General features: G+C 42.5%; 1 protein-coding gene across 4 annotated transcripts in view; it reads right to left on the minus strand.

The window, feature by feature from the left end:
* LOC126213477 (neprilysin-2-like) overlaps positions 1–19,554 on the minus strand; it is a 614,003-nt gene that overhangs the window by 62,216 nt on the left and 532,233 nt on the right. For all 4 annotated transcript variants that reach the window (XM_049941253.1, XM_049941250.1, XM_049941251.1 and 1 more), the window contains 3 exons: positions 15,094–15,311; positions 8,761–8,919; positions 6,548–6,691 (listed from right to left, as the gene is read on the minus strand). In XM_049941253.1, the coding sequence (XP_049797210.1) occupies positions 6,548–6,691; positions 8,761–8,919; positions 15,094–15,311 (521 nt within the window). The remainder of the gene's footprint in view (positions 1–6,547; positions 6,692–8,760; positions 8,920–15,093; positions 15,312–19,554) is intronic.

Genomic DNA, 19,554 nt, shown 5'->3' on the forward strand with positions numbered 1-19,554 from the left:
ATTCAGGGCCAGGACACCGTATCTTCGTTCCTTCATAACGTCAACACCTTCTCTCCCATCTGCTTCACCTGGTCTTCAACCCAGTGTGCCACCTTCATAGATGTTGACCTCCTCTCTGATGGCTCCATCAGCACCTCTGTCCGCATTAAACATACCAACGACCAACAGTACTTGCATATTCACAACTGTCATCCCTTGCACACCAAAATATCCCTCCCATACAGCCTGGCCACCCACGGATGGCACATCTACAATGACCAAAAACTCCCTCGCTCAGTACACTGTGGATCTTATCGAGGACTTCACAGACAGGCACTATCCCCAGACGTAGTTCACAAACAGATCTCCCATGCCACTTCCCCTCACACCCCCAGTCCTCCCATTACCCTCAAGAACGATCCACAAGGGAGGTCCCCTTCATCAACCTGTACCAACCCAGACTGGAAAAACTGAACCACGTCCTTCGCCAGGGCTCTGATTACGTATCATTGTGCCCTGAAATGAGGGACACCCTACCTGAGACACTTCCCATCCCTCCATTGCCCACCCAACGTCCACAACATCCTAGTCCATCCCTATGCCACTCCCAATCCCAAACCCTTGCCACGAGGATCGTACCCCTGTGCAAGACCCAGGTGCAAAACTTACCCAATCCACCCACCCAGCACTTTTTATAGGAAGATGGTATCTCTTCTTTCAGGCAGATAGCATTGGTGACCATGCAGCTCTCTTAGAATGAAATGGTAATTAAATCACGACCCTAAGCTGTCGACAGTTGTCGATATATATCAACGGGGACAGTTGAAAATGTGTCCCCCAACCGGGACTCGAACACGGGATCTCCTGCTTACACGGCAGATGCTCTATCCGCCTGAGCCACCGAGGACACAGAGGATAGTGCGACTGCGGGGACTTATCCCTTACACGCTCCCCGTGAGACCCGCATTGCCAACTTAATGTCCACACACTACATTTGTAGTGCCCCTGCCAACTACACTCATTACTCACAGCAGACAATCTTACCGAGTCCTGTAACAGTTTGGGCGATGCCTGTGCATCCAGCACAGAAGAAGAAGGTCAATGGCCGGTTAGCCTCAACTCTAGAACATGTCCGAAAAAACAGATACCCTATTCCTATATTTAAGGCTAACTGCTGGAAACAGAATCTGCTATAAAATATCTAGGAGTAGCTATCTGCAGTGACTTTACAAACAGTATGAGATTCACTGGAAGAATCTTAAGGATATGTAAGTCACCGAGGAAGAAGTGCCTTTAACTATTTCTTTAGCACAGTTCACCAATTTGGGATCGTTAGCAGGCACGACTGAGAGAAGAGATAGGGAAGATCCGATAAAGAGTGACGTGTTTTGTCACAGGATCGAAAAGTCAGTGCGAGAGCATTACAGAAATACTTAATAAACTCCACTGGCAGATGCTGTGAGAGAAGTGCCGTGCATCGTGGAAAGGTTTACTGTCAATATTTCAGAAGAGTACTTTCTGGGGAGAGTTGGACAACGTGTTAGTTCCTTCCACATACATCGCACGAAATGACCATCGTGAGAAAATTTGAATAATTAGAGCTCATACAGAGGCTTACCAACAATCATTCGTGCCACGTGCCATTCGTAAGTGGAACAGGGAAGAGGGGGGCATCAATTAGGGGTACCAGAAGTTCTCTCAGCCATAAGCCGTTATGTGGCTTGTGGAGTATGATGTAGATGTAGATGTTGTCATACCTTTCATGACTTGAGTCTGTTCAAAATTACTTTAGGATTGACAGCTACAATGGAAGTTGTGGGGAGCGAGGCGGGGGAGCGCAGGAAAGAGGCCCGGACCACATTCTGCCAATCCTGTAGCCGCAGCAATCAGCCAGTGTTGCCAAACCTTCATAACCGCACTTTCCACTTGCACTGTGCTTTAGTTTCAGGTAGCCTGTCTCCTGTGTGTCCATTGCACACTGAAATTTTGTTCGGTGTTACACTGTTACAGGAGTCCGCAGCTCGTGCTCTTGCGGTAGCATTCCCACTTCCCACGCACGGGGTCCCGGGTTCGATTCCCGGCAGAGGGGGCAGGGATTTTCTCTGCCTCGAGATGACTGGGTGTTGTGTGTCTTTCATCATCATTTCATCATCATTGACTCGCAAGTTGTTGAAGTGGCGTCACCTAAAAAGGACTTGCAATTTCGGCGGCCGAACACCTCGCGTGGGGTCTCCTGGCCAACAATGCCGTACGATCATTTCCTTTCACTGTTACAGGAGTTATTATTTTCTTTGTTGTTGCTGTTGTGTGGTACTGAACAGTGTCAGAAAGAAATTTGTCAAAAGTTACGAGTGGAAAAGTTCCACAGCATTATCTCAGTCAGGGGATTGCCGTACGGGTTCAGTTGAGAGAGACAGTTTGCACATTATGTGCCTATTTTGAAAGCAAAAAACTTAATAGTGACCTGCTGCTATACATTAACAATATAATCAATAGAACTGCTGCAGCTTTGTGAAGATTGGTGAGAAAATATTTGAGAAAGAAAAGGAAACTGGGAAAACACTGAAATTTGAAACTCTTTAAGAAAGAATGAGGAACAGATAAGCGGATTCATTTTCTGAGGATGCATTTCATCATTGCGTTTATATTATTGTTGCAGAAAGGAAAATCCAACACTTAGCAATTTATTGCTCACACTTAAGGAATCAGGTCTTTTTCAAGGCAATCATTCACAGTTTTGCATGACCTAGTATTTCAGTATGGATATTTCTCTGGCTGTAAGATGTTGGTGAAGAGGGAGGATACAGCTGCATGCAGATGCCAATTTTTGAGATGTATCCACAGCACTACTGTCGACAGAGTGGTCTGGACAGAGGACACAATTAAAGGAACGATGCCAATGCATTCTGACAAGGGGGACTGATTTATTCTTTGTCACGCATGCGCTTCACAAGGTTTTCTTTCAAATAGTCTCCCACTTTTCAAATCTGAGGTGACAGAAGATTGTCAGGAAGAAATGAACCACAATATGTTTACGAAGTGGTTCATAGAAATACTAATTCAAAATCTGGGAAATATGCGAACAGTTTGCCAGGTGAGGTTCCTTACCTTATTAAGAAGGCACCTACCAAGTGTAAAGAGGAAATTATTGACTGACTTTATCATAAGAATGTCTATGAAAGTGATAAGGGCATACAAGTGCTTAGCTACCGCCCTGCCACTGCTGTTTCAACCCATTAGAGTTAATGTGGTCCCAGATTAAAGATAATGTTCCCAGGTATAGTGATAAATTTACACTCTGTGCAATATAAGTGCTCGCAAAAGAAGTTAGGAATGTCATCTCTGAAGACTGGAACAGAGACTGCAAATATATGTACAGCATAATGGAAAGAGTAGGGCAGAATGAACCTGTTTAGGAAAATTCACTGGAGGAGATGAGTATTTCATTAAATAACAACAGTGATACTTGAAGTATCTGTCATAGTGACAAGAGTGAATGAGTTTTTCCATTATCACCTCAGAAATTAAATATAGGTGGATTCAACTGCAAGTTTGAAGTGCACAGTTTACAATGGTAAGTAGCTACAACAGAACATAATTTTTTCATCAGTTTTGCCATTTTAAAAAGGACGTAGCAGCAACTAACTCCAAATGAATTTCTCCTCAGTAATTCAGCTGATATCACTAGTAGTCAACCTGATCTATGCCGCCCAGTAGTGGACGTTCCAGCTTTCGTGGGGGTGGTAGGCTGTACGAGTTTTAATAACATTTTCTTTCCATTTTCATAACACTTTGACAAAGTATTTGGTAATCATTATTATTATATGCTTTAATTCACTGTATCTCTGCTTCATCAGTTTTATAGAACTGAAGTTACTTATAAATTGCTATTACTGTGGAACCAGTGGGTGTTAGAAACTTTCACTACAAACAGAGTTACAAAAGCAGGCTGCACATAAAAAAGGTTGACTACCCCTGGTGTATATCACACAAAATAAATATTACTGTTTTCAACATACTGCTGCAGTACTGAAGTAATTCCCCCCCCCCCCCCCTCCCACATACTGGTTGGCCTACATTTTCACACCACGATGAATATGCTTAAATGTTATATTTTGTTGTGTGAAATGAAATGTCGTGTGACTAGGGCCTCCCGTCAGGTAGGCCGTTCGCCTGGTGCAAATCTATCGATCTGACGCCACATCGGCGACTTGCGCGTCGATGGGGATGAAATGATGATGATTAGGACAACACAACACCCAGTCCCTGAGCGGAGTAAATCTCCGACCCAGCCGGGAATCGAACCCGGGCCCTTAGGATTGACATGCTGTCGTGCTGATCACTTAGGTACCGGGGCGGACATTTTGTTGTGTTAGAAATAAGTATGTTGATCAGAAAAATTAATAAGAGGTTAACTCTAAACCTTGCCATAAGTTTCTTGTACCAAAACAGTATGGACTGCAATTCTTCTTGCATACCAATAGGGTTTGCGCAAGTGTGTGCACACACACACACACACAGACACACATGATGTCTGCTTGTGTCTGCACATGTGCGGATGGATATGTGTGTGTGTGCAAGTGTATACCTGTCCTTTTTTCCCCCTAAGGTAAGTCTTTCCGCTCCCAGGATTGGAATGACTCCTTCCCCTCTCCCTTAAAACCCACATCCTTTCGTCTTTCCCTCTCCTTCCCTCTTCCCTGATGAAGCAACTGTGGGTTGCGAAAGCTTGAATTTTATGTGTGTGTTTGTGTTTGTGTGTGTGCCTATCAACATACCAACGCTTTCGTTTGGTAAGTTACATCATCTATGTTTTTAGATATACAGGGTGAGTCACCTAACGTTACTGCTGGATATATTTCGTAAACCACATCAAATACTGACGAATTGATTCCACAGACCAAATGTGAGGAGAGGGGCTAGTGTAATTGGTTAATACAAACCGTAAAAAAATGCACGGAAGTATGTTTTTTAACACAAGCCTACGTTTTTTTAAATGGAACCCCGTTAGTTTTGTTAGCACATCTGAACATATAAACAAATACGTAATCAGTGCCGTTTGTTGCATTGTAAAATTTTAATTACATCCGGAGATATTGTAACCTAAAGTTGACGCTTGAGTACCACTCCTCCGCTGTTCGATCGTGTGTATCGGAGAGCACCGAATTACGTAGCGATCCAAAGGGAACGGTGATGGACCTTAGGTACAGAAGAGACTGGAACAGCACATTACGTCAACATGCTGACACCTTTTTCACTGACGCACATGTACATTACCATGAGGGGTGAGGTACACATACACACGTGGTTCCCGTTTTCAATTACGGAGTGGAATAGAGTGTGTCCCGACATGTCAGGCCAATAGATGTTCAATCTGGTGGCCATCATTTGCTGCACACAATTGCAATCTCTGGCGTAATGAATGTCGTACACGCCGCAGTACATCTGGTGTAATGTCGCCGCAGGCTGCCACAATACGTTGTTTCATATCCTCTGGGGTTGTAGGCACATCACGGTACACATTCTCCTTTAACGTACCCCACAGGAAGAAGTCCAGAGGTGTAAGATCAGGAGAACGGGCTGGCCAATTTATGCGTCCTCCACGTCCTATGAAACGCCCGTCGAATGTGTACCTCACCCCTCATGGTAATGTACATGTGCGTCAGTGAAAAGGACCAACAAAAAGGTGTTAACATGTGGACGTAATGTGCTGTTCCAGTCTCTTCTGTACCTAAGGTCGATCACCGTTCCCTTTGGATCCCTACGTAATTCAGTGCTCTCCGATACACACGATCGAACAGCGGAGGAGTGGTACTCAAGCGTCAACTTTAGGTTACAATATCTCCGGATGTAATTAAGATTTTACAATGAAACAAACGGCACTGATTACGTATTTGTTTATATGTTCAGATGTGCTAATAAAACTAACGTGGTTCCATTTAAAAAAACGTAGGTTTGTGTTAGAAAACATACTTCCGTACATTTTTTTATGGTTTGTATTAACCAATAACACTAGCCCCTCTCCTCACGTTCAGTCTGTGGAATCGATTCGTCATTATTTGATGTGGTTTACGAAATATATCCAGCGGTAACGTTAGGTGACTCACCCTGTATATTTCCCACGTGGAATGGATATGTATATCATATGAATTCTAATTTTTCTCCTCTTTATGATGAAATGTTTGTATATATAACCATAAATAGCAGAAAAAATTAGAAGTCATATGATTTCTTGAATGAAGTTAAAAAAGAATTGGATATGATACTGAAGAAAAATGTATGACAGGTGTTATTTTGACTCTTTGTGCCATTCTATTGTTAATCTATAATACCTGCTATCTGATGGACATCTCCAAACGTTTGACAAATAAAGACATTAGTCTTAAGTCCTGTGAAAGTTTAATAATTTAATACCTGTTATGTTACGGACATCCCCAAATTGTTTGATAAATATTGGACTGATGCTTCACGATGTAGCAATTCCCATTTCTGTCAGAGTAATTAATTTATGACGGGGTACAACTGAAGGTACCCTGGAATTTTTACGGATACAGCAGGTGAGACGTACCTGGTGCCCTCGTCCATCCAGTCCACCTCCTGCAGGATGTGCAGGAACTCCTGGCGGATATCGTCCACCATCTCGAGTGCCGCCTTCTTCGCCTCCTCGTTGAAGTACTTGCGCACGTAGATGGAGCCCACAGACAGCGAAAGACTGCAACACGAGATAAGTTACATTTGCACTGAACACTGGAAATGGCACACACGAACACGTGCTGGCAGAAATGTGAGGAAAATACAGTGCAGCAACCAGAAGGGTCAGGATTTTAATACGAGTATTTGGCCAGAATACAATTAACAATGAAATCCTAAGGCTTTGCACCTAAACCAAACTCCAGCTGTAAGACTGAAGGACATGAAAGAGAAGCAATAGATGAGAAAGAAGTGAGCCTATTCCTCATGTGATTCAGTCTCTACACTGAGCAACCGGTAGATGAAACTGAGCATAAATTTGAAAAAGAAATTAAAGCTTAGTACAATAAAAAAAATTTTGAGAAGGGTGGTGATGTAATTCTGTCAGAAGTGCCAAACTGGCTGGAAAAGCAGTTGAAGGGAACGGATAGTGTGTTGAGGAGATGCTGCGAGATGAACATCACGAAAAGAAAAACAAATGTAATGAAACGTAGTCAAACTAAATAAGATGATGCTGAAGAATTATTTTGGGAATCATAATGAAAGCAGCAGATGAGTTTTGCTATTTAGGCAATGGAATAACTGATGAGGCAATGAAATAACTGATGATATCCAAACCCAGAGAGGATATAATTTACATACTAAAAATAGCAATACAAGCATTTCTTAAAAATATGTATAAATCTGAAACTTCCTGGCAGATTAAAACCGTGTGCCGGACCGAGACTCGAACTCGGGACCTTTGCCTTTCGCGGGCAAGTGCTCTACCATCTGAGCTACCCAAGCACGACTCAAGACCTGTCCTCACAGCTTTACTTCTGCCAGTACTTCGTCTCCTACCCTCCAAACTTCACAGAAGCTTTCCTGCGAACGTGCGAGGAAGTTTCATATCAGCGCACACTCCGCTACAGAGTGAAAATCTCATTCTGGAAACATCCCCCAGGCTGTGGCTAAGCCATGTCTCCGCAGTATCCTTTCTTTCAGGAGTGCTAGTTCTGCACGGTTCGCAGGAGAGCTTCTGTAAAGTTTGGAAGGTAGGAGACGAGGTACTGGCAGAAGTAAAGCTGTGAGGATGGGCCGTCGGTTGTGCTTGGGTAGCTCAGTTGGTAGAGCACTTGCCCGCGAAAGGCAAAGGTCCCGAGTTCGAGTCTCGGTCCGGCACACAGTTTTAATTTGCCAGGAAATTTCATATCAGTGCACACTATGCTGCAGAGTGAAAATCTGATTCTGGATGTATAAATCTGTTAAGACCAAATATAACATTAATTGTTGGGAAGTCTTTCCGTAAGCAATATTCTTGATTGTAACCTTGTATCAAAGTGAAACATTGATGATTAACTGTGTGAGATCTTAACTTTTCCCGGTGAATTGAATGTTCAAATAACTTACGGGTTTGCTGCCGTGTGACGTCGTCGAACACCACCGATATTTCAATAGGAGCACACCCTGCCATTTGCGCCTCGAGAATGGCAGAGTGTGCACCTGTCGAAATATCTGCGGTGTTCGATGATGTCACCTCGCAGCATACCCGTAAGTTATTCGAACATTGATGATTAACTATTGAGACAACAAGAGAAAAGAATATTTTGAAATGTGGTGCCAAAGAAGAGGAGAGAACACTGGACGAGTGGATCAGGCAATTAATGAGGTGCTACTCAATTGAATTGGGGAGGGAAGAAATTTTTGGTAAAATCTGACTAAAAGATGGGATCAGTTGAGACGACACATTCTGAGACATCGAGGCATCACTCACTTGGTGAGGGGGGTGTAAATTGCAGAGGGAGACCGAGAGAAGATTACAGTTAGCAGGTTCTAATGGATGCAGATTGCAGTAGTTATCTGGAGACAAAGAGGCCTACACAGGATAGAGTACAGAGGAGAGCTCCGGACTGAAGATTACGACAACAACACAGACAACAATAACATCAAATGAAGGCACAGAATTGCAAATCTGGACAAAACAATATCAACTAAGATAAGCAAATCTACAGGAGTTGTGGGTTTGGGTATCTCCTGACGGGGACTCGATTATATGCCAGAAAATACACACACGTATTTCGCAGTACGTAGATTCGGACAAATAATACTCACCCTCCGGCGACGATGTCGACACACTCCTTCCAGCGGGGCTCCCGCTCCGTCTTGCCGGACAGGGCCGAGTGGTACTTCAGCTGGCGGTTGCGTAGCTCCTCTGTCATGTAGGTGACCGAAGCGCCGGCCGCTCGCCACATCACGTAGTTGGCCATCACCCTGACGAACAAGTAATTCTCGAGTCGCAATAGCGAAAAAATGGCTGACATCGAAATAAGTGTCCGAGGAATAGAAAAGCAACTGAAATCACTCAACAGAGGAAAGTCCACTGGACCTGACGGGATACCAATTCGATTCTACACAGAGTACGCGAAAGAGCTGGCCCCCCTTCTAACAGCCGTGTACCGCAAATCTCTAGAAGAACGGAATGTTCCAAATGATTGGAAAAGAGCACAGGTAGTCCCAGTCTTCAAGAAGGGTCGTTGAGCAGATGCGCAAAACTGTAGGCCTATATCTCTGTCATCGATCTGTTGTAGAATTTTAGAACACGTTTTTTGCCCAGATATCGTGTCATTTCTGGAAACCCAGAATCTACTCTGTAGGATTCAACACGGATTCCGGAAACAGCGATCGTGTGAGACCCAACTCGCTTTGTTTGTTCACGAGACCCAGAAAATATTAGATACAGGCTCCCAGGTAGATGCTATTTTCCTCGACTTTTGTAAGGCGTTCGATAGAGTTCCGCACTGTCGCCTGATAAACAAAGTAAGAGCCTACGGAATATCAGACCAGCTGTGTGGCTGGATTGAAGAGTTTTTAGCAAACAGAACACAGCACGTTGTTATCAATGGAGAGACGTCTACAGACGTTAAAGTAATCTCTGGGTACCACAGGCGAGTGTTATGGGACCATTGCTTTTTCACAATATATATAAATGACCTAGTATATAGTGTCGGAAGTTCCGTGCGGCTTTTCACGGATGATGCTGTAGTATACAGAGAAGTTGCAGCATTAGAAAATTTCAGCGTAATGCAGGAAGATCTGCAGAGCATAGGCACTTGGTGCAGGGAGTGGCAACTCACCCTTAACGTAGACAAATGTAATGTATTGCGAATACATAGAAATAAGGATCCTTTATTGTACGATTATACGATAGCGGAACAAACACTGGTAGCAGCTACTTCTGTAAAATATCTGGGAGTATGCGTAAGGACCGATTTGAAGTGGAACGATCATATAAAATTAATTGTTGGTAAGGCGGGTACCAGGCTGAGTTTCATTGGGAGAGTCCTTAGAAAATGTAGTCCACCAACAAAGGAGGTGGCTTACAAAACACTCGTTCGACCTATACTTGAGTATTGCTCATCAGTGTGGGATCCGTACCATGTCGGGTTGACGGAGGAGATAGAGAAGATCCAAAGAAGAGGGGCACGTTTTGTCACAGGGTTATTTGGTAAGCGTGATATTGTTACGGAGATGTTTAGCAAACTCGAGTGGCAGACTCTGCAAGAGAGGCGCTCTGCATCGCGGTGTAGCTTGCTGTCCAGGTTTCGAGAGGGTGCGTTTCTGGATGAGGCATCGAATATATTGCTTCCCCCTACTTATACCTCCCGAGGAGATCACGAATGTAAAATTAGAGAGATTCAGGCATGCACGGAGGCTTTCTGGCAGTCGTTCTTCCCGCGAACTATAACACGACTGGAACAGGAAATGTTTAATCCATAATGTTATAATACAGGGTGTATACACTCTGGGAAATCTGGGAAAAACCCCAGAATTTTTTCATCCGGATGAAACCCAGGAATTTTTTTTAAAATCCTTGGAATTTTTCATTGTTTTAGTCTTCAGCTAAATTTTTGTAATTTTGACTGGTAAGAACTGATACAAAGTAAAGTGTGACAGTCTTCACGACAAAGACTATGCAATACTTTGTAACAATAAACTGCAGCCGACAAGGGTGACATGACGACTGTTTACATTAAGCTCATTTGAGCAGTTGTCCACGGGCTCACGGGCGTGTGCAGTTCAGTTGCGTACGGGCAGTACCTTCTCCCACTTCCGGCTACTTGTGAAGTGTGGCCATTAGTCATATCAGCAGTAGCAACAAGGAGCCAGATACTACCCGGAATAATTTTTCTGGCACTCCCAAGCTGCCAAATTTGCACATGTGCATAGCAGTCTGGGTTGTAGTGGGGAGGGGGTTAGTCTCCGCGTAAGCTGGTTTACGTTTGGTGATTTTGCTGTTTCCCTCTGTTTATACTTCTCATGTCAAACGAAAACAAAATGGATTTCTGTGGGTGGGAGCTATCAAGTGAATTAAAAGACATTCACAGAATTACAGGATATGTTGTTAGTTTCAGTTTTCTGATTTAGTTTTATTTCCACATTTTTGGCAGTCAAGCATTAATCACATTGCAGAACAATAAAATTATTTTTGTCAGTTTGCTAAATAAGTGTGGCTTTTATTAATCTTTTCTCCAGAGGCAGTCAATTTATTAGAAACAAAGTGTTTCTGCACGATTGGCTAGTTTCAACTGTTCACTGAATTTCAAGTGCACATTTTTGTCTTCTGGCACGTATGGCATTACACAACAATGAAGAACCAAACATGAGATAATTCAGTACTGGTACTAAAAGAAAATTTACATCCGAAAATCGCACCGAAAAGCTTAATATCAAGTTGGGGCCTACTCCATTGGGATCTGGATACATGAATGTGCACTTTAAGCCGAGTTATGTGTTTTAATATGGTTTACAAAATTCCAGTGCTCTTACAGTATCATATTTCTTTTATGATGTCATATAAAACCTCTTAATACTATATATGTGCGAGCATACGGGCTTCCTACGTTATCGTAGCTGCCCACGAACAGTAGGCTAACACCTGTTTCCTGGCACTCTCTGGCAACTGCTGAAACAAAGCTATTTCTCACAAGTCACGGGAAAATACTGCGAATGGTGCTTTGAAAAGCGTTAATATGAAAAGTAAATTTCTGTTTACACAAGATGATTAATGTTATGTGTGTGAATGTGCATTGAATTTCTTAAATCACAGACCATTTGACTTTAATTCAAACTTAACATATTGACGACTACCCTCTTGGAAGAATTTTGAGCACAGAAGACCAAACATTGTCATTATTTAAAATTTTACTTGGACATTTTTGTGGTGTATTGTAAAGTGTAACACACGCAAAAAAGACAATATTATATGTGAAAGTTTAGCTATTCTTGCAGCTACACTATGTACATTAATTTAAATCATTAACTTATCCTATTTGTGTGTTCAAACTATTTAACAGTGATGTTGTTATTGGCTGGCTACATCAAGTTTCCTATGCTCTGAGGGTCTGCTGCCATTGGCTGGCGAGATCACCTGACATAACCTACAATTGGCTTACGAAAGCAATCTTCAATCTAGATTGCACTGCTTCGGAAAGTAAAGTGCTGTGTTTGGTGGATTTTGAATCTATATTTTTTTAATACGAATTCAAAAATATGTAGCGTATTGTAATACAAAAATATGCAGCTTAAATGTTTCTGCACATCACAAATCTTTCCAAATTTTTTTCCGAGGTTTCCCATTCCCTGAAGTTCCACACTTTACAACTCAAGGGACTGATATTTTTATAGCTCCAAGGGAAGGTATACTGTCACGTATATGTAGAAAAAGTGTGTTTTTCACGTTGGAAGAAGTGAAAATTCAAGCACAAAAAACTGCGTTTTTAACCAGGAAATCTGGGAATAATCTAGTTCCCCCCCCCCTCCCCCTCCCCTGTATATACCTTGTTGTAACAAGTGTATATATGAATGTTCCACATCCCCTTCTATGTCACTGGATCGATTTCAACCAAACCTGTTACACGCATCACTTACTGTCTGAAAAGAGCCACTGTGGGGCGAAGAACCGCCTACCTCCCAAAGGTCTGGGTGTGAGAAAAAGAGCGTAGCTCACAGTACACAAATCACCAAACTGTATACATCCAGCATATGAGACTGAGAGCAGTTAGCAATTTGCAACAAACTTTACACGTAATTTCAAACCTTTACAAGACAAAACAGCTCCCAAAAAATTATGAAAGGAAAAAAGTTACAACTTACTAAATTTTTGCTGTTCACGCAGTAAAACAGCCACATCAGGCATCAGCTTTTAATTTATTACTTCTTCAGCATACCTTTAAATCTATTCAAAACACGTTTTGCAGATAGGATTCAGATATACCACTGAACGTGCCTGCAAAAATACATCATTGTACGACACACAGTTCACGAGATTCGATGTCATAAACATTGAGATATATGAAAAACTGCTGCATCGTGCATGATGTATTAATTTACTGCTTCATTAGTACTACCTAGAATAACAACACATTTTAGAAACAGTGTCTCCATATACCACTGGGTGTACCTGCAACATTATATCATTGTATGGCACATTCGTCAAGAGAAAAGTGTCACAGACAATAAGCTGCATGGCAACAAAACTGCACGGTGAAATTCGTTAGAGATATAAGTGAAATATGTTAAATATATGTAACGTGTATATGTGGGCAAAGCAGTGGGTAAAAAGTTCCTCCTAAACCCATGGATCAATTTACTTAACTTGGTACACATATTATGCACCTACAATGAAACAGCACGGGCACACGAAACAGCGACCTTCTAGTGGGATTGGGTTGATAATGTGGAGAGAGAAGGGGGAGGGAGAGATAGACAGACAGAGAGGGAGAAGGAAGAGATAGACACAGATATGGGGGAGGAGGGGGGGGGCGGAGGGTGGAGATGGACAGAGAAAGAGGAGAAGATTGGAGAGTGTCATAACCTCGATACAGGATTTGGGGTGGACACCATTAAAACAAAGGCATTTCTCACTGTGGCAGAACTTTCTTATGAAATTTCAATCACCAACTTTCGCCTCCGAATGTGAAAAAATTTTGTTGACACTGATGTACGTAGGGAGAAACGATCATCACAGTAAAATAAGGGAAATCAGAGCTTGCCCGGCAAGTTTATAGGCTTTCGTTTCTTCTGTGTGCTGTTCAAGACTGGAATAATAGAAATCTATTTTGAAGGGGGTTTGTTGAACCCTCTGCCAGGCACTTAAGTGGGATTTACAGAGTAGCCATGAAGCAGTAGATATTTGGATATTTGTAAACAGACTACTGGAGTGACTTCGGACTTCTATACAGACATTAAAACTTCTTTTGCGTCAAGACGAAAAGCTACGTACAGCACAGCACAGCATTCACACTGCAGGTGAAAGATCCTGAGATTAAGAACTGGCGCCTTCATATGTCGTATTTGTGTTGGGGTATGAGATGTGTGAGTAGTATCGTGTTCTCCATTTGTTTCCTGTTGAGCTGATGTCATCTTCATAAGTCATATTTGTGTTGCGGTATGAGACGTGTGAGTAGTATCGTGTTCTCTGTTTGTTTCCTGTTGAGCTGATGTCGCCTTCATATGTCATATTTGTGTTGCAGTATCAGATGTGTAGATGTGTGAGTAGTATCGTGTTCCCCGTTTATTTCCTGTTGACCTGATGTCACCTTCATATGTTGCATTTGTGTTGGGGTATGAGATGTGTGAGTAGTATCGTGTTCTCCGTATATTTCTTGTTGAGCTGAATTCGCCTTCATATGTCGTATTTGTGTTGCAGTACCAGATGTGGAGATGTGTGAGTAGTATCATGTTCCCCGTTTATTTCCTGTTGACCTGATGTCACCTTCATATGTTGCATTTGTGTTGCGGTATGAGATGTGTGAGTAGTATCGTGTTCTCCGTTTATTTCCTGTTGACCTGATATCGCCTTCATATGTCATATTTGTGTTGTGGTACAAGACATGTGAGTAGTATCATGTTCTCCATTTATTTCCTGTTGAGCTGATGTCGCCTTCATATGTTGTATTTGTGTTGCGGTATGAGACGTGTGACTAGTATCGCGTTCTCCGTTTATTTCCTGTCGAGCTGATATCGCCTTCATATGTCGTATTTGTGTTGCAGTATGAGACATGTGAGTAGTATCATGTTCTCCATTTATTTCCTGTTGAGCTGATGTCGCCTTCATATGTTGCATTTGTATTGCGGTATGAGACGCGTGAGTAGTATCGTGTTCCCCGTTTATTTCCTGTTGAGCTGATGTCGCCTTCATATGTCATATTTGTGCTGCAGTATGAGATGTGTAGAAGTGTGAGTAGTATCGTGTTCTCCGTTTATTTCCTGTTGAGCTGATGTTGCCTTCATGTGTCGTATTTGTGTTGCGGTATGAGATGTGTGAGTAGTATCGTGTTCTCCATTTATTCCCTGTCGAGCTGATGTCGGAGATCGGGCAGGCAGTTCAGAAGGGTTAGCAGCCGCAGTGTCCACAAGTGTGCTGACGGCCTGGCTGTGACGTACCTCTTGGGGGTGTGGCTCAGCAGGGCCTCGAGGCTCTTGAGGTAGGACGGCACCGACACGACGATCAACTCGTCGTTGGAGATGGTGACGTGCGATGGGAGCAGCGTCTGCAAGTACTCCATCCACGGCACCGACGGGTACTCTCGCTGCAGCTGCTCCACGGTGCGCGGGTTGTACAGCTGCGTCACATTTCGCCGCTTCTCGCTCGGTAGGGAGATCTGCGGGCCGGTGGTGACCGTGTCAGGACCGATAACGTTGCGTACAGTCTATTCTACGTGGCTACGAGAAAAATACCCTAGTTCTGAGGCCGAATTGCTTCTTAACTGCAGATTAAAAATGAAGACATTGCATAATTAATGACAACTGATCTCGAGACCTTGAAAGTTGGGTTGGCAATAGTTTCAAAGGCAAGTAATGACTGACTCCAATGTTATAAGACGAATGCCGAGGTCTACCTAAATTTCACTCCTTTTGCATAAAATGCGAGCTACGTTAGTAGATCCTCAAATCACATTCTCTGCAAAAGCCCACTGAAGACAAAGACCGGGTGTTATCACCATCATTTTTACACGAAAGGGGACAGCGACAGCATATGAGAGGCATATTTTTTAAAAAGAAAAAAAAAAAAAAAAAAAAAAAAAAAAAAAACGAATTATTTTCTAAAAACCTGTAACTTCTCAAATTGTTTACAAAACAACCTTATCCCCTACAAAATACTCTCCACTACAAGTAATACAATTGTCTCACCAGTGCTTCCACTGTTCAAAAAATTTTTGTAATCATGAAACTTCCTGGCAGATTAAAACTGTGTGCTGGACCGAGACTCAAACTTGGGACCTTTGCCTTTCGCTGACAAGTGCTCTACGGGGCGTGAGTCGTGCTTGGGCAGCAAGGTTGGTAGAGCACTTGCCCGCGAAAGGCAAAGGTCCCGAGTTCGAGTCTCGGTCCGGCACACAATTTTAATCTGCCAGGAAGTTTCATATCAGCACACACTCTGCTGTAGCGTGAAAATTTCATTCCTTTGTAATCATCTTTAGAAATAGCTGACAGCTCATCTCTCATTTTTTCCTTGACTTCTTCAATGTTTTCAAATCGTGTGCTTTCATACCTCTTTTCATGCACGGAAATAACTCACTCGGGACCAGGTCAGTCGAGTAAGGTATGTGGGGCAGTGGAACTGTGCCATTTTCAGCCAAAACACCTGTCTAACAGAGGTGGCTTTGTCTGCAGGTGCATTGTCATCATGGAAGAACCAGTGTCCTTTCTGCCACAAATCAGGTCTTTTTTGATGAACACTGTTGCACCATCTTCTTAAAACATCCAACTAAGATGGATGGTATGTGAGCTCAATCTCTCAAACTCTCTCAGTATTTTCACAGATTCGTGTAGTTGATCGACTTCCAGAATGAAGTTTGTCATCAATCCACATGTCGCCATTTTTAAATCGAGCAAACTACTCGTACACTTGAGTTTTTCCCAAAGCGTATCTTGGTAAGCTGTTCTCAACATTAAAATAGTTTCAGCAGCATTTTTACTGAGCAGAAAATAAAATTTCAGTGCTGCACATTGTTCACTTAACCTTGCCATCATAAGACACGAAACAAGGACAAAACAGCACTAGCAAAAACAATCACTGCAGCTGAACAGAACAAGCTAGGTCAACAATACAGGCGGCACTGAACTGGCACTGAGTTACGCTATACAAACCTAGTGGTAGAAATGTCTACTACACAAGCTCCGCCCATAGTAGTGTTATTCTGTTTTTTATTTTTTTTATTTTTATTATAATTTTTTTAGCCCCCCATACACTCCAGTATCCTAAGGAGTGGATCACTGCCCCAAGGTACACATCTTTCAGTCAATGCCCTGTGTAGCACAATTAATAAATGCAGACGGGTGCTTTTATTTGACAATGCTCCTTGGACAATATCACTTTACTAGCATTTACTCACAGAATCATACGGTATGAATTGACATTTTATCTAAGTAAGCCACTGGCCATCTCATTTGCACTTAACTTTGTGTTTGTTCTGACACCTTTAAAAACAATTTTTTTAGAAAGAACAGTTGTTCTTACAAGTGGAGGACACGAGTCGAGGTGGGGCCGAGGAATGCACTGAATGGTAAGGTATTTTAAGATCTCACCTATCCCACAATAAAACTGTTCACACTTGTGAGACCTTGGTGTAAGAGTTTCATCTTTCCTAACCAGATGAGATAAAGTTATCTACCATCTATTACAACTACATCAGCAATGGTGAGACAGTCATGTGTGTATAGTGTCAAATTGATTCACTGTAGATAATACGTTTTGTGACAGTTCTTTCATAATAATTTATTTTTATTTTTGTTGGCATCAAAGTTATAAGACCAAAAACAAGGATGAAGATCCGTGCGGGGTAGCCACGCGGTCTGAGGCGTCTCGTCACGGTCCGGCCGGCTCCCCCCATCGGAGGTTCGAGTCCTCCTTCGGGCGTAGGTGTGCGTGTTGCCCTTAGCGTAAGTTAGTTTCAGTTAGATTAAGTCATGTGTAAGCTTAGGGACCTATGACCTCAGCAGTTTGGTACCATAAGACCTTACAAGAAGTTTCCATTTTCCAATGATGAAGACAGCTAAATTTACGCTAAACTCCAGTTTATGGCTGCCAAATTAATATATGAAAAAGCAATGTTGTGAATATTAAATGCTGCTATGACAAATTGTCCTCCATACAAAGCTAACAGTGAGAGAACAGTTAGCCGGCCAGTGCGACCGAGCAGTTCTAGGCGCTTCAGTCCGGAACTGCGCTGCTGCTACAGTCGCAGATTCGAAACCTGCCCCGGGCATGGATGTGAGTTAGGTTTAAGTAGTTCTAAGTCTAGGGGGCTGATGACCTCAGATGATAAGTCCCATAGTGCTTAGAGCCATTTGAATCATTTGAGCGAACAGTTAAGATTAATGATGTTTTTATGATGTTGTTGTTGTTGTGGTCTTAAGTCCTGAGACTGGTTTGATGCAGCTCTCCATGCTACTCTATCCTGTGCAAGCTGCTTCATCTCCTAGTACCTACTGCAACCAACATCCTTCTGAATCTGCTTAGTGTATTTATCTCTTGGTCTCCTTGTACGATTTTTACCCTCCACGCTGCCCTCCAATACTAAACTGGTGATCCCCTGATGCCTCAGAGCATGTCCTACCAACCGATCCCTTCTTCTAGTCAAGTTGTGCCACAAACTCCTCTTCTCCCCAATCCCATTCAATACCTCCTCATTAGTTACGTGATCTACCCATCTAATCTTCAGCATTCTTCTGTAGCACCACATTTCGAAAGCTTCTATTGTCTTCTTGTCCAAACTATTTATCGTCCATGTTTCACTTCCATACATGGCTACACTCCATACAAATACTTTCAGAAACGACTTCCTGACACTTAAATCAATACTCGATGTTAACAAATTTCTCTTCTTCAGAAACGCTTTCCTTGCCATTGCCAGTCTACATTTTATATCCTCTCTACTTCAACCATTATCAGTTATTTTGCTCCCCAAATAGCAAAACTCCTTTACTGCTTTAAGTGTCTCATTTCCTAATCTAATTCCCTCAGCATCACCAGATTTAATTAGACTACATTCCATTATTCTCGTTTGCCTTTTGTTGATGTTCATCTTATATCCTCCTTTCAAGACACTGTCCATTCCGTTCAACTGCTCTTCCAAGTCCTTTGCTGTCTCTGACAGAATAACAATGTCATCGGCGAACCTCAAAGTTTTCATTTCTTCTCCATGGATTCTAATTCCTTTACTGCTTGCTCAATATACAGATTGAATAACATCGGGGAGAGGCTACAACCCTGTCTCACTCCCTTCCTAACCACTGCTTCCCTTTCATGCCCCTCAACTCTTATAACTGCCATCTGGTTTCTGTACAAATTGTAAATAGCCTTTCGCTCCCTGTATTTTACCCCTGCCACCTTCAGAATTTGAAAGAGAGTATTCCAGTCAACATTGTCAAAAGTTTTCTCTAAGTCTACAAATGTGAGAAACATAGGTTTGCCTTTCCTTAATCTATTTTCTAAGATAAGTCGTAGGGTCAGTATTGCCTCACGTGTTCCAATATTCCTACGGAATCCAAACTGATCTTCCCCGAGGTCGGCTTCTACCAGTTTTTACATTCGTCTGTAAAGAATTCGCGTTAGTATTTTGCAGCCATGACTTGTTTACTGATAGTTCGGTAATTTTCACATCTGTCAGCACCTGCTTTCTTTGGGATTGGAATTATTATATTCTTCTTGAAGTCTGAGGGTATTTCGCCTGTCTCATACATCTTGCTCACCAGATGGTAGAGTTTTGTCAGGACTGGCTCTCCCAAGGCCGTCAATAGTTAAATGGAATGTTGTCTAGTCCCGGGGCCTTGTTCCGACTCAGGTCTTTCAGTGCTCTGTCAAACTCTTCACGCAGTATCGTATCTCCCATTTCATCTTCA

Source organism: Schistocerca nitens, chromosome 11, assembly GCF_023898315.1.
Source record: "Schistocerca nitens isolate TAMUIC-IGC-003100 chromosome 11, iqSchNite1.1, whole genome shotgun sequence".
NCBI classification, from domain to species: Eukaryota; Metazoa; Arthropoda; class Insecta; order Orthoptera; family Acrididae; genus Schistocerca; species Schistocerca nitens.